The sequence below is a fragment of the Tachyglossus aculeatus genome, chromosome 2 (assembly GCF_015852505.1).
Source record: "Tachyglossus aculeatus isolate mTacAcu1 chromosome 2, mTacAcu1.pri, whole genome shotgun sequence".
NCBI lineage: Eukaryota > Metazoa > Chordata > Mammalia > Monotremata > Tachyglossidae > Tachyglossus > Tachyglossus aculeatus.
Genome location: NC_052067.1, coordinates 96,423,026 through 96,440,081, shown reverse-complemented (window position 1 = coordinate 96,440,081; position 17,056 = coordinate 96,423,026). Strand labels below are relative to the sequence as shown.

Genomic DNA, 17,056 nt, shown 5'->3' with positions numbered 1-17,056 from the left:
ACGGAAAATTCAGTTTGTTCTCCACTCCGCACTGCTCCGTCCTAGCGAAGAGAATCAGAACGTAACGCTTTGCACATAGTAAGTGCTTAACAGATACCAAAATTATTATTATTATTATTATTATTATTGTTGTTATCATCATCATTATTTATTATTATCTAAGAGGCCTTTTCAGTGATGCCTTAGTTGGGGCAGAATTCTGGTCCACGCCCCCACCTATACAGTAAGCACCCTGGGGGCAGATGGGTCCCTTCTTCATTCTGTATTTTCCAAACGCTCAGTACAGTACCTGCAGCGTGGCTCGGGGGGAAAGAGCCCGGGCTTTGGAGTCAGAGGTCATGGGTTCAAATCCCGGCTCCGCCAGTTGTCAGCTGGGTGACTTTGGGCGAGTCACTTCACTGCTCTATGCCTCAGTTACCTCATCTGTAAAATGGGGATTGACTGTGAGCCCCCCGTGGGGGCAACCTGATCACCTTGTATCCCCCCAGGGCTTAGAACAGTGCTTTGCACATAGTAAGTGCTTAATAAATGCCATTATTATTATTATTACCACCTCCCTCTAGACTGTAAGCTTGTTGTGGGAAGGGAATGTCCCTCATATTGTACTTTCCCAAGCGCTTAGTGCAGTGCTCTGTCCATAGTAAGCGCTCAATAAATATGACAAGTGCTTAGTACAGTGCTCTGCACACAGTAAGCGCTCAATAAATAGGACAAGTGCTTAGTACAGTGCTCTGCACGCAGTAAGCGCTCAATAAATACGATTGAATGAATGGCTGTGATTGAAACAGTGAACTGCACCAAGAGAATGCCCAATAAATGCTGCTGTTGCTGCTACCCCTACTACTACCGGCAACGAACGATGTTTGCTGTTTAGTCATTCCCTATTATTTATCTGCTCCTTTACTTTAGTGGTTTATCATTTGAATATCTGGCTATTGGGGCCAGTTTTTCTCTCCCACATGACTGGAAACTCCTGGAGGACAGGGACTGAGTTTTTTTATTCCTCTGTAATGTCCCAAACCCCAGTACAGTGCTCTGCACACAGCAGGTACTATGAATCAAGCACTGTAATAATAATAATAATAATAAATAATAATAATAATAATAATAATAATAATAAATGAATCAAGCACTGTAATAATAATAAGAATAATGGCATTTATTAAGTGCTGACTATGTGCAAAGCACTGTTCTAAGCGCTGGACTAAGCACCTGGGAAGAAACAAGATAACATGGGGCTCACAGTCTACACAGGAGGGAGAACAGGCACTCAATCCCCATTTTCCAACTGAGAGAACTGAAGTGCGGAGAAGATAAATGACTTGCCCAAGGTCACACGGCAGACAAGTGGCAGAGCTGGGATTAGAACCCAGGTCCCCTGACTCCTACGTGCATGCTCTTTCTGCTGCTTTTCAGTTACCGGGTGCAGGGTGTTGGACTAAAATAATAATAATAATAATAATAATAATAATAATAATAATAATAATAATAATAATAATAATAATAACAACAACAACAACAGCATTTATTAAGCGCTTACTATGTGCAAAGCACTGTTCAAAGCGCTGGGGAGGTTACAAGGTGATCAGGTTGTCCCACGGGGGGCTCACAGTCTTCATCCCCATTTTACAGATGAGGGAACTGAGGCCCAGAGAAGTGAAGTGACTTGCCCAAAGTCACCCAGCTGACAAGTGGCGGAGCCGGGATTTGAACCCACGACCTCTGACTCCAAGCCCGGGCTCTTTCCACTGAGTCACGCTGCTTACAGGGCACTGGAAAAGCTTGGGAGAGTCCAGTACAATAGAATCGGTAGCTATGATTCCTGCCCTCCGGGAGCTTGCAGTCTGAGGGAGAGAGGACAGATATTTTACCCCCATTTTACAGATGAGGAAACTGAGACATAGAGAAGTGATGCAGGAGATCCCACAGAAGGCAAATGGGGGAGCCAAAATGACGACCCAGGTGTCTTAGTAGAAGTATTTATTAAGCGCCCATTTGGTAGGGTGCACTGAACGAGACGCTTGGAAAGTACAGAATAAGTGACACGTTCCTTGCCCACAAGCAGTTTACACTTTAAAAAGGAAGTCAAAAATTTTAAATATATATATTTAATAATAATAATAATAATAATAATGGCATTTATTAAGCGCTTACTATGTGCAAAGCACTGTTCTAAGCACCGGGGAGGTCACAAGGTGATCAGGTTGCCCCACGGGGGGGCTCACAGTCTTCATCCCCATTTTCCAGGCGAGGGAACTGAGGCCCAGGGAAGTGAAGTGACTTGCCCAAAGTCACACGGCTGACAACTGGCAGAGCCGGGATTCGAACCCATGACCTCTGACTCCAAAGCCCGGGCTCTTTCCACTGTTGTATTTACAAATATCTACAACTCGAGTGATCTCCTGACTTCCGTTCCCACACTCTTTCCACTGGGCACAGGACGCTGGACCGGTGACCTTTGGCAATTTTATTTTTCACCCCACCCTCAACCCCCAAAGCACTTATGTCCATCTCTATAAATTATATTATATACTATGAATCATTTCATCATTCATTCATTCATTCATTCAATCGCATTTATTGAGTGCTTACTGTGTGCAGAGCACTGTACTAAGCGCTTGGGAAGTACAAGTCGGCAACATATAGAGACGGTCCCTACCCAACAACGGGCTCACGGTCTAGAAGACTTAATCTTTGTCTCCAGTTCTAGTCTGTAAACTCATGTGGGCAGGGAATGTGCCTATCAACTCTGTCGTACTGTACCCTCCCAAGTGCTTAGTACATCCAGCACTCTGCACACAGGGAGCGCTCAATAAATATCACCGACTGATCACGACGACACTTTGCTTCCATCGCTTGCAGAGAAACATTTATGCTTTAGTTCTAAATTTCCCCTCCCCAGTACGACCACTGTAAAAGGATCCTTTTGGAGAAGCAGCGTGGCTCAGTCGAATAATAATATTTATTGAGCGCTTACTGTGTGCAGAGCACTGTACTAAGCACTTGTCATATTTACTGAGCGCTTACTGTGGGCAAAGCGCTGTACTAAGCGCTTTGGAGTCAGAGGCCACGGATTCAAATCCCGGCTCCACCACTTGTCAGCTGGGTGACTTTGGGCAAGTCACCTAACTTCTCTGTGCCTCAGTTCCCTCATCTGTAAAATGGGGATTAATAATAATAATAATAATAATGGCATTTATTAGGCACTTACTATGTGCAAAGCACAGTTCTAAGCGCTGGGGAGGTTACAAGGTGATCAGGTTGTCCCACGGGGGGCTCACAGTCTTCATCCCCATTTGACAGATGAGGTAACTGAGGCCCAGGGAAGCTAAGTGACTTGCCCAAAGTCAACCAATCAATCAATCGTATTCATTGAGCACTTACTGTGTGCTGTTACGCTGTGAGCCCACTGTTGGGTAGGGACTGTCTCTATATGTTGCCAACTTGTACTTCCCAAGAGCTTAGTACTGTGCTCTGCACACAGTAAGCGCTCAAGAAATACAATTGATTGATTGATTGATTGCAGAGCACTGTACTAAGCGTTTGGGAAGTCAGACAGCTGACAATTGGCAGGGCCAGGATATGAACCCATGACCTCTGACTTCAAATCCCAGGCTCTTTCCACTGAGCCACGCTGCTTCTCTATGACTGTGAGCCCCCCGTGGGACAACCTTACCGCCTTGTAACCTCCCCAGCGCTTAGAACAGTGCTTTGTACATAGTCAGCGCTTAATACATTATTATTATTATTATTATTATCATCCTGAGCTCATCATTCTCCCCCTCCACACTCTTGCCAACTTCCCCAGAATGACATCGGTAGCTTCCCTTTCCACCGCCCTCGCCCGTCGTCACCAAACCCTCATATGGAGTCTAGCTTCGCCTCCCTCCACACAATCAATCAATCAATCAATCGTATTTATTGAGCGCTTACTGTGTGCAGAGCACTGTACTAAGCGCTTGGGAGGTACAAGTTGGCAACATATAGAGACTGTCCCTACCCAACAGTGGGCTCACAGTCTAGAAGTCTCCCCCTCGTCCCCCTCTCCATCCCCCCATCTTACCTCCTTCCCTTCCCCACAGCACCTGCATATATGTATATATGTTTGTACATATTTATCACTCTATTTATTTTACTTGTACCTATCTATTCTATTTATTTTATTTTGTTAGTATGTTTGGTTTTGTTCTCTGTCTCCCCCTTTTAGACTGTGAGCCCACTGTTGGGTAGGGACTGTCTCTATGTGTTGCCAACTTGTACTTCCCAAGCGCTCAGTACAGTGCTCTGCACACAGTAAGCGCTCAATAAATACGATTGATTGATTGATAATCAAGGTTGTCCCACGTGGGGCTCACCGCCTTAATCCCCATTTTCCGTACGAGGGAACTGAGGCCCAGAGAAGTGAAGTGACTCGCCCGAAGTCACCCAGCTGACAACTGGAGGAGCCAGGATTCGAACCCAACACCTCCGACTCCAAAGCCCGGGCTCTTTCCACTGAGCCACGCTTCTTCTCTCTCTCCCAGTTAGGTAACTACAGCAGCTTTCCTCCGGGTCTCGTTGTCTTGCCTCATGCCGTCGAGTCGTCTCCGACCTGCAGCGACGCCACGGACGCATCTCTCCCGGAACGCCCCATCTCCGTCTGCCATCTTTCCGCTTAGCGCTTAGTACAGTGCTCTGCACGCAGTAAGCGCTCAATAAATACGATTGATCTTGTAGTGGAGCCGTGCAGTTTTCTTGGTCAAAATATGGGAGTGGTTTACCACTGCCTCCTTCCACTCGAGTCTCCACCCTCGATGCGATGCCCGGCACGGGGGAGTTTTGACTTGTAGCAGCTCGCCTTCCCCTCGCTAGCCGCTGGCCAAGCTGGGAATGTACTGGACACAGTAAGCGCTCAATAAATATGATTGATTGATTGATTGATTGATTGGACGGGCCTCTGCTTGACTCTCCCTCCCGTAGCCGAGACTGAAACAGAACTGGAACCTCTTCAGGTGCGATCCTGGTCTCTTATCTCTTCCCTTTTCAGTCTACAATCTACAGTCTTTTAGACTGTGAGCCCACTGTTGGGTAGGGACTGTCACTATATGTTGCCAACTTGGACTTCCCAAGCGCTTAGTACAGTGCTCTGCACACAGTAAGCGCTCAATAAATACGATTGATTGATTGATTACAATACACTCTGATGCCCAGGTCTTCTTCCACAAACAACACACAGAATGTAACAATACTTATGGCATCTGTTCTAGACTGGGAGCCCACTGTTGGGTAGGGACCGTCTCTATATGTTGCCAACTTAAGCGCTTAGTACAGTGCTCTGCACACAGTAAGCGCTCAGTAAATACGATTGATTGATTGATTGATTACAATACACTCTGATGCCCGGGTCTTCTTCCACAAACAACACACAGAATGTAACAATAATTATGGCATTTGTTCTAGACTGGGAGCCCACTGTTGGGTAGGGACCGTCTCTATATGTTGCCAACTTAAGCGCTTAGTACAGTGCTCTGGACACAGTAAGCGCTCAGTAAATACGATTGATTGATTGATTGATTGATGACAATACACTCTGATGCCCGGGTCTTCTTCCACAAACACCACACAGAATGTAACAATACTTATGGCATTTGTTCTAGACTGGGAGCCCACTGTTGGGTAGGGACCGTCTCTATGTGTTGCAAACTTAAGCGCTTAGTACAGTGCTCTGCACCCAGTAAGCGCTCAATAAATATGATTGATTGATTGATTGATTGATTACAATACACTCTGATGCTCGGGTCTTCTTCCACAAACACCACACAGAATGCAACAATACTTATGGCATTTGTTCTAGACTGGGAGCCCACTGTTGGGTAGGGACCGTCTCTATATGTTGCCAACTTAAGCGCTTAGTACAGTGCTCTGCACACAGCAAGCGCTCAATAAATACGATTGATTGATTGATTGTTAAGCACTTACTATGTGCCTCGCACTGTATACAGGCAAATCCCATGTGGGGCTCAAAAGCTCAATCCCCATTTTTACGGATGAGGTAACTGAGGCCCAGAGAATAATAATAATGATGATGACGGCATTTCTTAAGCGCTTGCTATGTGCAAAGCACTGTTCTAAGCGCTGGGGAGGTTACAAGGTGATCAGGCTGTCCCACGGGGGGCTCACAGTCTTCATCCCCATTTTACAGATGAGGGAACTGAGGCCCAGAGAAGAATAATGATGATGATGATGGCATTTCTTAAGCGCTTACTATGTGCAAAGCACTGTTCTAAGCGCTGGGGAGGTTACAAGGTGATCAGGTTGTCCCACGGGGGGCTCACAGTCTTCATCCCCATTTTACAGATGAGGGAACTGAGGCCCAGAGAAGTGAAGTGACTTGCCCAAGGTCACACAGCAGACGAGTGGCGGAGCCAGGATTAGAATTTATGACTTTCTGACTGCCAGATTCCCACTACACCAGGCTGCTTTGATCCTCATAAATCTCCAATTGCCTCTATTTCTCTCTAATAGAGACATATATAAATAATATTAATATATATTATATTATATTATATTTTATATATATTATTACATATAATATAAATGCTATCATTATAATAGCACCTCCTAACTATTGGCTCTTAGACTCTCTTAGACTCTCCACTATCAATCAATCCATTCATCACATATACTGAGCACTTCATAATAATAATAATAATGATGGCATTTGTTAGCACTTACTATGTGCAAAGCACTGTTCTAAGCACTGGGGGGATACAAGGTGATCAGGTTGTCCCACAAGGGGCTCACAGTCTTCATCCCCATTTTACAGATGAGGTAACTGAGGCTCTGAGAAGTTAAAGAATAATAATAATGATGAAATTTATTAAGCGCTTACTATGTGCAAAGCACTGTTCTAAGCGCTGGGGAGGTTACAAGGTGATCAGGTTGTCCCACGGGGGGCTCACAGTCTTAATCCCCATTTTACAGATGAGGTAGCTGAGGCACAGAGAAGTAAAGTGACTTGCCCAAGATCACACAGCAGACATGTGGCGGAGCTGGGATTCGAACCCATGACCTCTGACTCCAAAGCCCGTGCTCTTTCCACTGAGCCACGCTGCACCCAACTAAGCGCTTGGGAGGATATAACAGATCAGAGTTGGAAGACATGTTCCCTGCCCATGAGCTTAGTCTAAAGGGGGAGATGGACATTAATATAAATGAAGAAATTGCAGGCACATAATAATAATAATAATAATAATCATGTTGGTATTTGTTAAGTGCTTACAATGTGCAAAGCACTGTTCTAAGCGCTGGGGAGGTTACAAGGTGATCACGTTGTCCCACGGGAGACTGACAGTTTTAATCCCCATTTTACGTATGAGGGTACTGAGGCCCAGAGAAGTCAAGTGACTTGCCCGAAGTCACACAGCTGACAAGCGGCAGAGCCGGAATTCGAACCCATGACCTCTGACTCCCAAGCCCGGGCTCTTTCCACTGGGCCACCCTAAGTGCTGTGGGGCTGAAGGAGTGAATAAAGGGTAAATGAGCTGTAGCTACCCCAGCGCTTAGAACAGTGCCTGACACATAGTAAGCACTTAGTACCGTAAATAAAAGGGGCAGGGACAATGCAGAAGGGAGTGAGCTTTTATATAAAACAGTGCTTTGCACATAGTAAGCGCTTAATAAATGCCATTATTATTATTATTGTTATTATTATTATTATTATATATTATATATTTGCTCTTTTCATAGGCTGCGGCCCAAATCACGTTTTTCCTCAGCTCAGGCGAACCTCCATTTCAAGCCACCTCTCCATTCCATTGCCCAGGCCCTTTCCTCTACCTGCCCTCAAAAGATGATGATGATTATTATTATTAATAATAATAATAATGATAATAATGATAATGATAATAATAATAATAATAATAATATCTGTTAAGCACCTACTGTTTGCCAAGCACTGTTCTAAGCGATGGGAGGGTTACAAGCTGATCAGGTTGTCCCGCGTGGGCCTCAAAGTCTTCATCCCCGTTTTCCAGACGAGGGAACTGAGGCCCAGAGAAGTGAGGTGACTTGCCCGAGGTCACCCAGCTGACAGGTGGCTGAGCCGGGATTCGAACCCACGACCCCTGACTCCCGAGCCCGGGCTCTTCCCACTGAGCCCCGCTGCTTCTCAAGTCCACCGGACCGAAGCTCTCCCCATCTTCCAAACCCTTCTGAAAGCCCAACTCCTCCGGGAAGCCTTCCCCGCCTAATTTCCCGCGCCGCGGTCACGTCGCCCAAACAGTTGCCTTTAACGCTGATCGATCAAGCGGTATTTATTGGGCGCTTCTTTTGGAAAAAGCGTTAAGCGCTATACGAAGCGCTGGGGTAGATACGGGGCAGGAAGGTTAGGCACGGTCCCTGTCCCACATGGGGCTCTCAGTCTTAATCCCCATTTTGCAAAGGAGGGAACTGAGGCCCAGTGAAGTGACTCGCCCAAGGCCACAAGGCAGACAGGTGGCGGGGCCGGGATTAGAACCCGGGTCCGTGCTCTAACCACTAGGCCACGATGCTTCTGCTGTGTGCTGAGCACCACCTGTACCACAGAGAAGCAGCGTGGCTCAGCGGAAAGAGCCCGGGCTTTGGAGTCAGAGGTCGTGGGTTCAAATCCCGGCCCCGCCACTTGCCAGCCGGGTGACTTTGGGCAAGTCGCTTCACTTCTCTGGGCCTCAGTTCCCTCATCTGGAAAACGGGGATGAAGACTGTGAGCCCCACGTGAGACAACCTGATCGCCTTGTTAACAGTGCCAAGCGCTTAGTACAGTGCTCTGCACACAGTAAGCGCTCAATAAATACAATTGATTGATCAACCGCCCCAGCGCTTAGAACAGTGCTTGGCACACAGCAAGCGCTTAATAAATGCCATTATTATTATTATTCTATCAGTTTACATGCTCATTGATTGGTTCATTCGTCCATTCAATCGTACTTATTGGGGCTTACTGTGGGTAGAGCACTGTACTAAGCGCTTGGGAAAGTACAATACAATAAGAAACAGTGCCATTCCCTGCCCACGGTAAGCTTACAGTCGAAAGTGGTGGAAACAGACATCATTATATATAAATAAAATTACAGCTCTGTAGAGCACTGTACTAAGCGCTTGGGAAAGTACAATACAACAATAAACAGTGCCATTCCCTGCCCACGGTAAGCTTACAGTTGAAAGTGGTGGAAACAGACATCATTATATAAATAAAATTACAGAGCACTGTACTAAGCGCTTGGGAAAGTACAATACAATAAACAGTGCCATTCCCTGCCCACGGTAAGCTTACAGTCGAAAGTGTTGGAAACAGGCATCATTACATCTAAATAAAATTACAGAGCACTGTACTAAGCGCTTGGGAAAGTACAATACAACAATAAACAGTGCCATTCCCTGCCCACAGTTAGCTTACAGTCGAAAGTGGTGGAAACAGGCATCAGTACATATAAATAAAATTATAGAGCACTGTACTAAGCGCTTGGGAAAGTACAATACAACAATAAACAGTGCCACTCCCTGCCCACGGTAAGCTTACAGTCGAAAGTGGTGGAAACAGGCATCATTATATATAAATAAAATTACAGAGCACTGTACTAAGCGCTTGGGAAAGTACAATACAACAATAAACAGTGCCATTCCCTGCCCACAGTTAGCTTACAGTCGAAAGTGGTGGAAACAGGCATCAGTACATATAAATAAAATTACAGAGCACTGTACTAAGCGCTTGGGAAAGTACAATACAACAATAAACAGTGCCATTCCCTGCCCACAGTTAGCTTACAGTCGAAAGTGGTGGAAACAGGCATCAGTACATATAAATAAAATTACAGATCTGTACAGCACTGTACTAAGCACTTGGGAAAGTACAATACAACAATAAACAGTGCATTCCCTGCCCACATCATCATCATCATCAATCGTATTTATTGAGCGCTTACTGTGTGCAGAGCACTGTACTAAGCGCTTGGGAAAGTACAATACAATAAACAGTGCCATTCCCTGCCCACGGTAAGCTTACAGTGGAAAGTGGTGGAAACAGACATCATTATATATAAATAAAATTACAGCTCTGTAGAGCACTGTACTAAGCGCTTGGGAAAGTACAATATAACAATAAACAGTGCCATTCCCTGCCCACGGTGAGCTTACAGTCGAAAGTGGTGGAAACAGACATCAGTACATATAAATAAAATTACAGCTCTGTAGGGCACTGTACTAAGCGCTTGGGAAAGTACAATACAACAATAAACAGTGCCATTCCCTGCCCACGGGAAGCTTACAGTCGAAAGTGGTGGGAACAGGCATCAGTACATATAAATAAAATTACAGAGCACTGTACTAAGCGCTTGGGAAAGTACAATACAACAATAAACAGTGCCATTCCCTGCCCACAGGAAGCTTACAGTCGAAAGTGGTGGAAACAGACATCATTATATATAAATAAAATTACAGATCTGTAGAGTGCTGTACTAACCGCTTGGGAAAGTATAATACAACAATAAACAGTGCCATTCCCTGCCCACGGTAAGCTTACAGTCGAAAGTGGTGGAAACTGACATCATTATATATAAATAAAATTACAGCTCTGTAGAGCACTGTACTAAGCGCTTGGGAAAGTATAATGCAACAATAAATAGTGCCATTCCCTGCCCACAGTAAGCTTACAGTCGAAAGTGGTGGGAACAGACATCATTATATATAATTAAAATTACATATTATAATTGTAACATATATTACAATATATAATTGCATATTATATATACAATATAGTATATTGCTCATATATTATATGATATAATATAATTATATTATAATTATACAATATATAATTATATATTAATATATAATTAATTATATAATTATTATATGATGGTAATATATAATTTTATTATTATTATAATTATATTATTATAATATAATATAATATAATATAATATATTCCCCCCCCGGGATGGGGGGGAAGGTTTAGACCCTCAGTTCCCCAGGCACGTAGCAGAGTGTCCTGCACAGAGTCGATAAATATTGCTCACCTGTGCCCAACTTTTTCTTCCCAAAAATAATAATAATGATGGCATTTATTAAGCGCTTCCCAATCCCGATTTATTAACTTCCCAATCCCAACCTTGGTGCAGCATGTCTGCTTGATTCAACTACTGGCGGCAGGGATATTGGTTTTTTGTGAAGCAGGATAATAGTAATAATAATAATAATAATAATAATAATAATAATAATGGCATTTATTAAGCGCTTACTATGTGCAAAGCACTGTACTAAGCGCTGGGGAGGTTACCAGGTGATCAGGTTGTCCCATGCGGGGGGGGGGCTCACAGTCTTAATCCCCATTTTCCAGGTGAGGTAGCTGAGGCCCAGAGAAGGGAAGTGACTTGCCCAAAGTCACCCAGCTGACAATTGGGGGAGCCGGGATTCGAACCCATGACCTCTGACTCCAAAGCCGGGGCTCTTTCCACTGAGCCACGCTGCTTCCCAGCCTGGCACCCTGCAGAGGGAGGGCGTCCGGCACGGCACCCAGAGGGCGTCCAGCAAGAACCCCGTTCACGGCAGACGTCCAGCACAGCACCCTGCACATGAAAGGCAACCAGCACGGCGCCCAGCACAGTGTCCTGCTCATGGAGGGCACCCAGCACAGTGCTCTACTCAAGGAGGGTGCCCAGCACAGTGCCCTGTTCATGGAGGGCGCCCAGCACAGCATTCTGCACACAGAGAGCACCCAGCACAGTGCCTTGCTCTTGGAGGGGGCCAGCACAGCCTCCTGCACATGGAGAGCACCCAGCACAGTGTCCTGCAAACGGAGGGAGTTCAGCACAGCGCCCTGCTCATGGAGGGCACCCAGCACAGCGTCCTGCACACGGGGGGCACTCAGCACAGTGCCCTGCACACGGAGGGAGCCCAGCACAGCATCCCACACAGGGCAGGCGCCCTGCACAGCGTCCTGCACACGGAGGGCACCCAGCACAGCGTCCTGCACACGGAGGGCGCCTAGCACAGCATCCTGCACACAGAGGGAGCCCAGCACAGTGTCCTGTACACGGAGGGCACCCAGCACAGCGTCCTGCACACGGAGGGAGCCCAGCACAGCATCCCACACAGGGCGGGCACCCTGCACGCGGAGAGCACCCAGCACAGCATTCTGCAAATGGAGAGCACCCAGCACAGTGCCTTGCTCTTGGAGGGCGCCCAGCACAGTGTCCTGCACATGGAGGGCACCCAGCACAGCGTCCTGCACACGGAGGGCACCCAGCACAGCGTCCTGCACACGGAGGGCGCCCAGCACAGCGTCCTGCACACGGAGGGCGCCCAGCACAGCGTCCTGCACACGGAGGGCGCCCAGCACAGCATCCTGCACACGGAGGGCGCTCAGCACAGCCTCCTGCACATGGAGAGCACCCAGCACGGCGTCCTGCAAACGGAGGGAGCTCAGCACAGTGCCCTGCTCATGGAGGGCATCCAGCACAGCGTCCTGCACAGCACATGGGGGGCACTCAGCACAGTGCCCTACACACGGAGGGAGCCCAGCACAGCATCCCACACAGGGCGGGCGCCCTGCACGCAGAGAGCGCCCAGCACAGCATTCTGCAAATGGAGAGCGCCCAGCACAGTGCCTTGCTCTTGGAGGGCACCCAGCACAGCGTCCTGCACACGGAGGGCGCCCAGCACAGCGTCCTGCACACGGAGGGCGCCCAGCACAGCATCCTGCACACGGAGGGCGCTCAGCACAGCGTCTTGCACACAGAGGGCGCCCAGCACAGTATCCAGCACACAGAGGGCGCCCAGCACAGCATCCCACACAGGGCGGGCGCCCTGCAAGCGGAGAGCGCCCAGCACAGCATTCTGCACATGGAGAGCACCCAGCACGGTGCCTTGCTCTTGGAGGGCGCCCAGCACAGCGTCCTGCACATGGAGGGCGCCCAGCACAGCATCCTACACACAGAGCACCCAGCACAGTGCCCTGCTCCCGGAGGGCACCCAGCACGGCACTCTAGTCACGGAGGGTGCCCAGCACGGCGCTCTAGTCACGGAAGGCGCGCAGCACATCGTTCCGCACACGGAGGACACTCAGTACAGTGCCCTGCTCATGGAAGGCGCCCAGCAAAGCGTCCTGCACACGGAGGAGGCCCGGCACATCGCCCTGCTCACGGGCGACATCCAGCACAGCGTCCTGCACATGGAGAAGGCCCAGCACAGCGCCCTGCTCATGGAGGGAGCCCAGCACAGCGTCCTGCACACGGAGAAGGCCCAGCACAGCGCCCTGCTGATGGAGGGAGCCCAGCACAGTGCTCTAATAATAATAATAATAATAATAATAATAATACGATTTATTAAGCGCTTGCTATGTGCCAAGCACTGTTCTAAGCGCTGGAGTAGATACAAGGTAATCAGGTTGTCCCACGAGGGGCTCACAGTCTTCACCCCCATTTTACAGACGAGGTAACTGAGGCCCAGAGAAGTGACTTTCCCAAAGTCACACAGCCGACAAGTGGCGGAGCCGGGATTTGAACCCATGACTCCTGACTCCCAAGCCCGGGCTCTTTCCACGCTGCTTCTCGGTGGCTCTACTCATGGAAGGCGCCCAGCACAGCGTCCCGCACATGGAGGGCGCCCAGCACAGCGCCCTGCTCATACAGAAGCAGCGGGGCTCAGTGGAAAGAGCCCGGGCTTGGGAGTCAGAGGTCACGGGTTCAAATCCCGGCTGCGCCAGCTGTCAGCTGGGTGACTTCGGGCAAGTCACTTCTCTGGGCCTCAGTTCCCTCGTCTGTAAAATGGGGGTGAAGACTGTGAGCCCCCCGTGGGACAAACTAATCACCTTGTAACCTCCCCAGCGCTTAGAACAGTGCTTTGTACATAGTGAGCGCTTAATAAATGCCATCATTACTATTATTATTATTCTCTGTGCCTCACTGGGCAAGTCCCTGTGCGTCAGTTCCCTCATCTGTAAAATGGGGATGAAGACTGTGAGCCCCCCGTGGGACAAACTGATCATCTTGTAACCTCCCCAGCGCTTAGAACGGCGCTTTGCACATAGTAAGCGCTTAACAAATACCACCATTATTATTATTATGACCTCGGATTCCCAAGCCTGGGCTCTTTCCAATGAGTAGGCGCTCAATCAGTACGACTCAGTTCCCTCATCTGTCAAATGGGGATGAAGACTGTGAGCCCCCCGTGGAACAACCTGATCACCTTGTATCCTCCCCAGCGCTTAGTACAGTGCTCTGCACAGAGTAAGCGCTTAATAAATGTCATCAATGTTATTATTGAGAAGCAGCGTGGCTCAATGGAAAGAGCCCGGGTTTGGGAGTCAGAGGTCACGGGTTCGAATCCCGGCTCTGCCAATTGTCAGCTGGGTGACTTTGGGAAAGTCACTTCACTTCTCTGGGCCTCAGTTACCTCGTCTGTAAAATGGGGGTGAAGACTGTGAGCCCCCCGTGGGACAACCTGACCACCTTGGAACCTCCCTTACTATGCGCTTACTATGTGCAAAGCACTGTTCTAAGCAATGGGGGGATACAAGGTGATCAGGCTGTCCCATGGAGGGGGGCTCGCGGTCTTAATCCCCATTTTCTAGATCAATCAATCGTATTTATTGAGCGCTTACTGTGTGCAGAGCACTGTACTAAGCGCTTGGGAAGTACAAGTTGGCAACATATAAGACTGTGAGCCCCCCGTGGGACAACCTGATCACCTTGTAACCTTCCCAGCGCTTAGAACAGTGCACATAGTAAGCGCTTAATAAATGCCATCATTATTATTATTCTCTGGGCCTCAGGTCCCTCATCTGTAAAATGGGGATGAAGACTGTGAGCCCCCCTTGGGACAACCTGATCACCTTGTAACCTTCCCAGCGCTTAGAGCAGTGCTTTGCACATAGTAAGCACTTAATAAATTCCATCATTATTATTATTCTCTGTGCCTCAGCTCCCTCATCTGTAAAATGGGGATGAAGACTGTGAGCCCCCCCGTGGGACAACCTGATCACCTTGTAACCTCCCCAGCGCTTAGAACAGTGCTCTGCACATAGTAAGCACTTAATAAATGCCATTATTATTATTATTATTATACAGAGATGGTCCCTACCCAACAGTGGACTCACAGTCTAGAAGTTCCCCCAGATGAGGGAACTGAGGCCCGGGGAAGTGACTTTCATTCATTCATTCAATCGTATTTATTGAGCGCTTACTGTGCGCAGAGCACTGTACTAAGCGCTTGGGAAGGGCAAGTCACCCAGCTGACAATCGGCAGGGCCGGGATTTGAACCCACGACCACTGACTCCAAAGCCCGGGCTCTCTCCACTGAGCCACGCTGCTTCTCTTGAGCGCTTACTGGGTGCGGGGCACTGTACTAAGCGCTTGGGAAGTACAAGTCGGCAACGTATGGAGACGGTCCCTACCCAACAGTGGGCTCACAGTCTAGGATAGGGGGGGATGATGATGATGATGATGGCATTTATTAAGCGCTCACTATGTGCAAAGCACTGTTCTAAGCGCTGCGGAGCCCACTGTTGGGTAGGGGCTGTCTCTCTATGTTGCCAACTTGTACTCAATAAATCAATCAATCAATAAATCAATAAATAAATAGTATTTACTGATTATATTTATTTATATTTACTTATTATACATATATTGAATCGTATTTATTATAAATACGATTGATTGATTTGATTACAAGGTGATCAGCTTGTCCCACGGGGGGGCTCACAGTCTTCATCTCCATTTTACAGATGAGGCAGTTGAGGCTCAGAGAAGTGAAGCGACTTGCCCAGAGTCACCCAGCTGACAATTGGCAGAGCCGGGATTTGAACCCACGACCTCAGACTCCAAAGCCCGGGCTCCTTCCACTGAGCCCCGCTGCTTACGACGATCAATCAATCGTATTGATTGAGCGCTTACTGCGTGCAGAGCGCTGGACTAAGCGCTTGGGAAGGACAAGACGGCAATCTATCAATCAATCAATCGTATTTATTGAGCGCTTACTGCGCGCAGAACACTGTACTAAGCGCTTGGGAAGTACAAGTTGGCAACGTATAGAGACAGTCCCTACCCAACAGTGGGCTCACAGTCTAAGAAGAGAACAAAACATGGAGGCGGGTGTCCCTGGGCGGGTACTTGTGGAAGTCGTCGTCGGTCTCCTCGAGGCGCAGGAGCAGGTCCTCGGCGCCTTCCAGGGACGGGGCGGCGGCCAACCGCTCCCTCAGGCTGCCCAACAGCAGGCTCAGGGAGTCTTGCATGTAGGCCTCGGCCGCCATCTTCCCGCAGGCCTTCTTCTTCGGCTCGGGTGGGCAGCCCCGCCTCTGACGTCATCACGTCGTGCGTCACCGCCCCGCCGCCCGCCTATAAAAGCCGGCGGAGGGATGGAGGGGGCCGAGCTCTACTGCGCCTGCGCACACCGGTTGGTCATGGCCGCTCTCGACGGCTGAGGGGAGGCGGGCCATCCATGACAATCACGACAACGATAATAATAATAATAATAATAATAATAATAATAATAATAATCGATTTATTAAAAGCTTACTTTGTGCATGGCACTGTTCTAACCGCAGGGGAGGTTACAAGGTGATCAGGTCCCACAGTCTTCATCACCATTTTACACATGAGGGAACTGAGGCACAGAGACTTGCCCAATGAGGCCCAGAGAATAATAATAATAATAATAGTCATGATGGCATTTATTAAGCACTTACTATGTACAAAGCACTGTTCTAACCACCGGGGAGGTTACCAAGTGATCAGGTTGTCCCACGGGGGGCTCACAGTCTTCATCACCATTTTCCAGATGAGGGAACTGAGGCACAGAGACTTGCCCAGTGAGGCACAGGGACTTCCTCAATGAGGCCCAGAGAATAATAATAATAATAATGGCATTTATTAAGCACTTACTATGTACAAAGCACTGTTCTAATCGCTGGGGAGGTTACAAAGTGATCAGATTGTCCCACGGGGGTTCACAGTCTTCATCCCCATTTTCCAGATGAGGGAACTGAGGCACAGAGACTTGCCCAGTGAGGAACAGAGAATAATGATAATACTAGTCATGATG

General features: G+C 48.2%; 1 protein-coding gene across 4 annotated transcripts in view; it reads right to left on the bottom strand.

Annotated features, from left to right (window-relative positions):
• Nucleotides 1–16,261, bottom strand: part of TBC1D32 (TBC1 domain family member 32) — a 323,193-nt gene extending 306,932 nt beyond the window's left edge. For all 4 annotated transcript variants that reach the window (XM_038761204.1, XM_038761221.1, XM_038761231.1 and 1 more), the window contains exon 1: nt 16,126–16,261. In XM_038761204.1, coding sequence (XP_038617132.1) covers nt 16,126–16,247 — 122 coding nt within the window. In that variant the 5' untranslated portion in view covers nt 16,248–16,261. The remainder of the gene's footprint in view (nt 1–16,125) is intronic.
• Nucleotides 16,262–17,056: the final 795 nt, after the last annotated feature.